The 6433-nt window shown below is 40.6% G+C and overlaps 1 protein-coding gene across 1 annotated transcript; it reads left to right on the top strand.

The window, feature by feature from the left end:
• The first annotated feature begins 437 nt into the window (after window positions 1-437).
• On the top strand, window positions 438-5749 carry prdx6 (peroxiredoxin 6). Its single transcript, XM_015032909.1, has 5 exons — window positions 438-616; window positions 1790-1946; window positions 4078-4221; window positions 4885-5031; window positions 5192-5749. The coding sequence occupies exons 1-5, from the start codon at window positions 525-527 to the stop codon at window positions 5315-5317; spliced, it is 666 nt and encodes a 221-aa protein (XP_014888395.1). The 5' UTR covers window positions 438-524; the 3' UTR covers window positions 5318-5749.
• The last annotated feature ends 684 nt before the right edge of the window (window positions 5750-6433 follow it).

Genomic DNA, 6433 nt, shown 5'->3' with positions numbered 1-6433 from the left:
AAACAGACAACAACAACAACAACAACAAAACACACTAGCACAAATTTTGTCGTTATAGAAAATGTGTAAAAGTTGACGATGTTTGATTAAAGGAAAATTACAGCTTTTTTCTTCGCTATCACTAAAACTATCACTAAAAATGCCTTCACATAAAACTCACTTTGAATTAATTTGAAATATTTCTTCACCATTGTGAGTGCCAATGTCTTTTTCTCTGCACATTTATAACAAAATAAAATTATGACATTTTATACATACAATGCTTCTTTCTCTTACTTTTTTTTTGTATTTGTATAGTTTATATTATCCATTCAGATACTAGTGAAAGATGAAAAGAAGATAAATAATGACGAATTTAACGCCTCTTTTCTAATTGGTCAGCGGTCTACAGCGCGTTATTTTAACCACGCCCCCTTTTCCGGGTTCATTCATGCTGCCCTGATCCGCTATCGCAGTGCTTGCTGCTCTCTTCCAGGTCTGTCAGCCTTTTACTTCAGCTTGTGAGGTTCAGCTTAGACCCAACCATGCCTGGGATTCTGCTGGGAGAAGTGTTTCCAAACTTTGAGGCGGACACGACCTCCGGAAGGATTAAATTTCACGATTTTCTGGGCGACTCGTAAGTGCGCACGCTCGGAAGAGCTCTACCTCTAACCATAACTTCTCAATTTTCTACATCTTTGAGTAACAGTGTAACATGTGGTGAAAGCCTGCTTTCTAGAGTGAGGAGTAGAAAGTTAGGACGTTGCAGTAGATCAATTCTGAATGTTGTTTTGTTGTGTTTATCCGACTCCGTAAGACTCCACAGTTAAGTGATGCCAGCTGGCTGCAATAAGCAGGATGCATAACTTGAATAATTTACCTGTAATCTTTATTTTACATGTTTCACTGAAGCACAGAACTAATATAAAGCCTCAAAAACAGACAAATTTATGAAATTCATATAAAAAAAACATACCTTGAGGCTTGATTGTTCAAAAATGGTGTTGATTTCGTGGGAATGCATGTTTTTGCTCATGCTGCATAAAGGTGCATGATCGTTTTAGATGTTTTCTTTCTAATAAAACTGATAAATCTTGACCAAACAGGAAAAACCTGTTGTCACCAACCTCTAAATTCAAATTTTGTGGATTTCTTTTCCTCCTGCTGACGCCACGCAGATGAACGCATGTGCTGGACACTAACTAATTTCTTTCTCACTGTGGGAATAGTTGTTGGACTGGGAGAGGCAGTCATCTGTTAAAGCTGCGTCCTGGATTTTCTAGTCTCCTGTTATGCTTCTCATCGATTAAGATTGTTCCTGCTCGGTGCACGTGGAAGCTCGAATCCCTGGAAAACGCAGGACAAATCCCATTTTGAATAATTTGTTGTTAGAACCTGCTCCAGAGGGCATGGGGGTGGGGGGAGGTGGTGTGATTCTGGCCAGCTAGACATCAGGTGATCCTCATACCGCCTGGGGCGAGGGGTTTTTCTGTTCCCCTTTTACTGCATGTGACGTCAAATCAAAAGAAACAATGTGATGTTTTGCTTTTGATGTCTGCCATAGCTTTCTCATTTTCTTAACTTATGTTGCTCTTATCAACACTTCAGGGGATTTGTGAATAATAAATCTAGAAAGCATGTGCCCCTCAGCCTGAGGTACCCAAACATGTGACTAGAATGAGGTGCACTGACCTTTCAGGCTTTACTGAGGTCCAATTGTTAATAGCATGTGCTCTTAAAATCATGTGTTCCTGAGTTAAGCTTGACGTAGAGACGATGGATTTTATTTGTTTTTTTTTTTTTCCTGCAGGTGGGGTATCTTGTTTTCCCACCCGGCGGATTACACTCCCGTCTGCACCACCGAGCTCGCACGCGCCGCCAAGCTCACCGATGAGTTCAAGAAGCGCGGCGTGAAGATGATCGCCCTGTCCATCGACAGCGTTGAGGATCACAAGAACTGGAGCAAGGTGAAGCACACCAACTAGAGTGCTTGTGGATCGACCTATGACGATCAGTAGTCGTTTGCACTCTAGTGGCGTTGTTGCCTGAAATCCTCATGACTAGGGGAAGCAGGATTATTTTAATAAACCTCAAACTGAATCAGGGATTTGAGCATTTTATTGACGTTTTGTGCTCATTGACTTTTATTGTTGGTTCAAAGTCCAATCATTTCACCCGTAGAGACACTCCTCTAGTTCATGAATGTTTATTAGTCAATAAAACACGTTTTACTATTTCTGGTGGGTAAATCGATTTTCTTAAATTAGAAATATTTTAGAAGAAGCTAAGGGAGGTTTAGTTTAATCCATGTGAAGGCTCACGGCCAGTGAAGTTAAACATTAGCGCTTGAGCACGTCCCAACTAGAAGCGCAGCAAGCAGAGGTTGGAATCATCCAGTTTTTTCTTGCTTGCTAATCTGCACCCAAAGTACATTTTTGTTTCCCTCCTCCACCTCCCCCCTTCTATTCATTTTATTTATATGGACCTAATCACATGTAATCACAAGCCACTTTACAAAGAGGGGGAAGAAAAAGTTATTCAATCCAATCATGCATGAATTCCAAAAGATTCCAGTTGTCAAACAATGTTTCAAGTTTATTACTCTAATCTGTTAAAAGGTTTTCTGAGATTGCTCAGTCATTGACTTGCAGCATTCGCTCCTCTCTCTGGGATGAGCGCGTCACGGCAGGAGAAAATCCCATATGTTTGAGAAGACGGAGCGTACTTGTTTAAAAAAGAAACGGAAACACTGATTGTAGAGCACTTTCTATGTCGCAGAGGAGTAAGAAGTTAATGGCAGCAGTAGCTCCTTTAGTGGCTTCATCTAGGAGAGAAACACATCTTTAACAGATGAGTGTAGTGCCAATTTTCAAGCTTGTACGATGAGAGAGGGCACAATAGTCACAGCAAAAGTTCAGCGAATAGCTTTATTTAGAAGAGATGCATGGTTAAACACTGACAGTCATGCCAAGTGTATCATCGATTAAAGGATAATGTTCACTTGTTGGCAGCACTTGAACCTGGTTTTGGCTTTGTAGTTTTAAAAGTAACCGTCTGCCTCATGGAGCTGGTTCCTGCCTCCCATTCTACTTTTTCAAATTCTCTGGACCAGCAGTAAAGCTGCAGACTGAGAGCGAAGTGCTCTGTTGGGAACATATGGACCAATCGGATCTCTGATGTATGATGGAGCCTGATTATTAAGGGCTCTGTATGAGAGAGGGGGAGGATCCCCATTCCCATTCCTGATTGCAAACAAATAGAGAAGTCCAGCTGTAACGTAACTAATGCATAGGCTAGTTTTTGCAGCATCAGTCGTGGACAAGATATTTAATGCCAACCAAATCAATTGACTTGCGAAACAGTTTTTTCCCCCCCCCTTTTTTTTTTTCAATGATTGTGTCTTGTCAGAATTTAAAAGCAGAAAAATTAGTCATCCAGGTTTTTACGTCTTCATGCCTGTAGTCTACCTAACAGATCGGATTTATGGATGAATATAGCTGAGTGTCATCAGCACAGGTGGAGATAAAAGTAAAGAGAATTGCTCCAAACACTGAACCCTGTGGAACTCCACAAATGGACTGTGAAGAAGATTTGATTTGTATCAACAAACTGGAATCTATCAGACAAATAAACCTGCTTAGTGGTTGTTTCCTGAGTCTCTGTAGCATGTTCAAGTCTTTCTAAAAGAATATTGTTTGGCTGTTTTGAAAGCAGCACTGGCCTCTAAAAAGACCAGAACAGATACAAGTCCATTATATCAACAAATTGGCATGTCATTAGCGACTTTCACCTGTGCTATTGTTTAAAAAATAAAATTAAAAAAATCAAAATTAACCACTCCCACTATTTTCAGTTCCTGAAAGGGTTAATAACCAGCATCCCTTTTTTTATGGCATTTTTGGAGTTGATTGAAAACTGTTGCTTCTATCAAAGAACTGCTGTACTTTTTAGTTTCTCTTTAATGTGTTCTTATCTTAAAACTAGAACCAAAATCAGCCTGACCAGTGCACCTCTAGCTACAGTGACGCTGTAAAAAACTCTTCCGGCTGTAGCTCTAAGTAATGTGTAAAGCACAATGTGTCTGACGCCCCGTTACAGGATGTGATGGCGTATGCCAATGAGGCCGGCAGCCCTCTGCCTTTCCCCATCATCGCCGACGAAAAGCGAGAACTGTCGGTCCAGCTGGGCATGCTGGACCCCGACGAGAGGAACAAGGCTGGACTTCCCCTGACCGCTCGCTGCGTAAGAATCCCGCTTTCTGCCTGGTTTCAATAACGAATCAAAGCTAAAATTCAAGTTTGAGCTTTTTCTCTGGATTAAAATTGACATCAGATTATTTAAAAAAAAAAAAAAAAAGGTAATTCAGTGCATCAAATCTGAAAACATCTACTTGTTCAGGCCACGAGCAACGACCCAGCATGTTCTCTGATGCACGTTGTGTAGACGGAGGTAATACTGTAATTCCTTCTTCTTCTGTTTGATTCAAGACTCCAACCTCTGCAGGTCCACAGAGAACATGATGCAGTTTTTGAACAGAACATTTTACAGAAATGAAGCTGTATGTGTTATACTCCTATATGGAATGGGATTTCAGTGTTTGTGAGGCTCTGGTTAAGTTTTTAAAATGGCATTGGGGAAAGACAAGTCCAGATTTCCCCCCCCCCCTTTTCCTTTCTTGTGTACACCTCTCCTTGCTTCCTTTCTTGTGTCCTTCCTTCTTTTCTTTCCTCATTTATCCTACCTCGCTCCTCTTTTCCTTATCTACCTCCCTCCTTCATTTCCTAGTCCTACGTTTAAACACTCTGTTAGCCTTTATATTCTCAGGGCATTGACTGGTTGAGAGGCAATACTTTCTTGGTCTTGCTCTCTGAGACAAAATTCAAACATAATCTTTATTCCTTTCAGGTGTTTGTGATCGGCCCGGACAAGAAGCTGAAGCTGTCCATCCTCTACCCTGCCACCACCGGGAGGAACTTTGACGAGATCCTCAGAGTCATCGACTCTCTGCAGCTGACGGCACAGAAGAAGGTGGCCACGCCCGTCGACTGGAAGGTACGAAGTTCAAATTACGGACACACAGTCTCAGCACTGTCCCAGTCATGACACGCTACTTATTTTTTAATCATGTGATGTGACAAACCATTGCCTTCTTTTTAATTTATGCATTTACTTCTTAACAATTTATTTTTTGCTTTGTTTTATTTCTTATTAGCCTGGTGAGAAAGTCATGGTCGTTCCTTCACTTCCCAATTCTGAAGCCACCGCTCTCTTCCCCAACGGAGTAACAACCAAAGAGATGCCTTCTGGGAAAAAGTACCTGCGCTACACTCAGATCTGAAGACAAAGAAATACAAACCAAATAAAAAAATATATACATCGCTGCTTTATGCTTTTTGCATGTAGACACGTAGAGGTTCTGTGACCGACCACTAGATGTCCTCCTCAAACTTTCAAACGTAAAGCTTTTATTCTGTCGCTGCAGAGCTGTACTCTGCCAGTAGATGGCGCTAAGCGCACACGTTGCCTCCAACATGGAATAGAAACATCCTATTGTTGGAGTGAAAGAAGCGACTTGTTATAAACGACTAAGAACAAGAAGTATCATGGACTGAGATTACTATTTACACTCGAAGCCACATCTAAGAATGACAAAAAACAGGTTACTTTCAGAGCTGATATCTACTTTCATTCATTGCACGTATAGGATGCAATCAACTTTCTCTCATCATGTTCTCTCTCTTTTTGCCAAATAAACACTCTTTGAAACAAACGCCTCTGTATGCGTTATCGTTCCTGAGTTTTGCTTGGCAACTACGAGCATGAAGAGCTCTCAAATGCTGACATAAGGATGAAACTTCAAACCGCCCCTTAACTTTTCAGTTAAAAGGTGATGAGTTTTTATGAAGCTCCACAATAAATACAATAATATAGTTGCATTTTAAATGCTCATTTCTCACATACCCTCTCTAAACTCTGCGTTCACACCGAAAGAATAACTTAAAGTAGGGGGGGAAATGCCGCCATCTTGAATTGTGATATTTTTTTAGTTTCTCCCTTCCATCCATTAATCATCCCCTGACCTCTCAGGTTTATCTTGTGAACCCTTTGAGGAGTCTGACCTCCGGGGCTAAGAAGAAGCATACTCCGGACATTGTCACTTACAGACATTATTCTCTAGAGGAAAATTTGGTTTTAAGGCTTTCACACATTTTTTTTCCTGTGGAGAATGCTGTAACATTTTTACATGTAGGCCTAAAATTTTTGTCGTCTTCTAATCAACTTTGGCATGATTAGCTGACGCATATGAACTCTGTTGAATTACTTTTTAAGGCAATTAGTTGCACTAGATTTGATTTAGATTCATCAGACTATAGGCATTCTGCACCTAGAATATGTTTTACTGGAAAAAGATAAAAAAAAAAAAAGTCATATAGCATAAATTTCTTTCCAGTTC

The sequence above is a fragment of the Poecilia latipinna genome, unplaced genomic scaffold, assembly GCF_001443285.1.
Source record: "Poecilia latipinna isolate Pla-1442-1.1 unplaced genomic scaffold, P_latipinna-1.0 Scaffold253, whole genome shotgun sequence".
NCBI classification, from domain to species: domain Eukaryota; kingdom Metazoa; phylum Chordata; class Actinopteri; order Cyprinodontiformes; family Poeciliidae; genus Poecilia; species Poecilia latipinna.
This window is presented reverse-complemented; position numbering and strand designations above follow the sequence as displayed.

Excerpts from the sequence above, each read along its gene's own strand:
- prdx6 (XM_015032909.1), top strand. The coding sequence starts at position 525 with ATGCCTGGGATTCTGCTGGGAGAAGTGTTTCCAAACTTTGAGGCGGAC. Across the intron at positions 1,947-4,077 it reads ATCACAAGAACTGGAGCAAG|GATGTGATGGCGTATGCCAA; the intron begins GTGAAGCACACC and ends GCCCCGTTACAG. Across the intron at positions 4,222-4,884 it reads TTCCCCTGACCGCTCGCTGC|GTGTTTGTGATCGGCCCGGA; the intron begins GTAAGAATCCCG and ends TATTCCTTTCAG.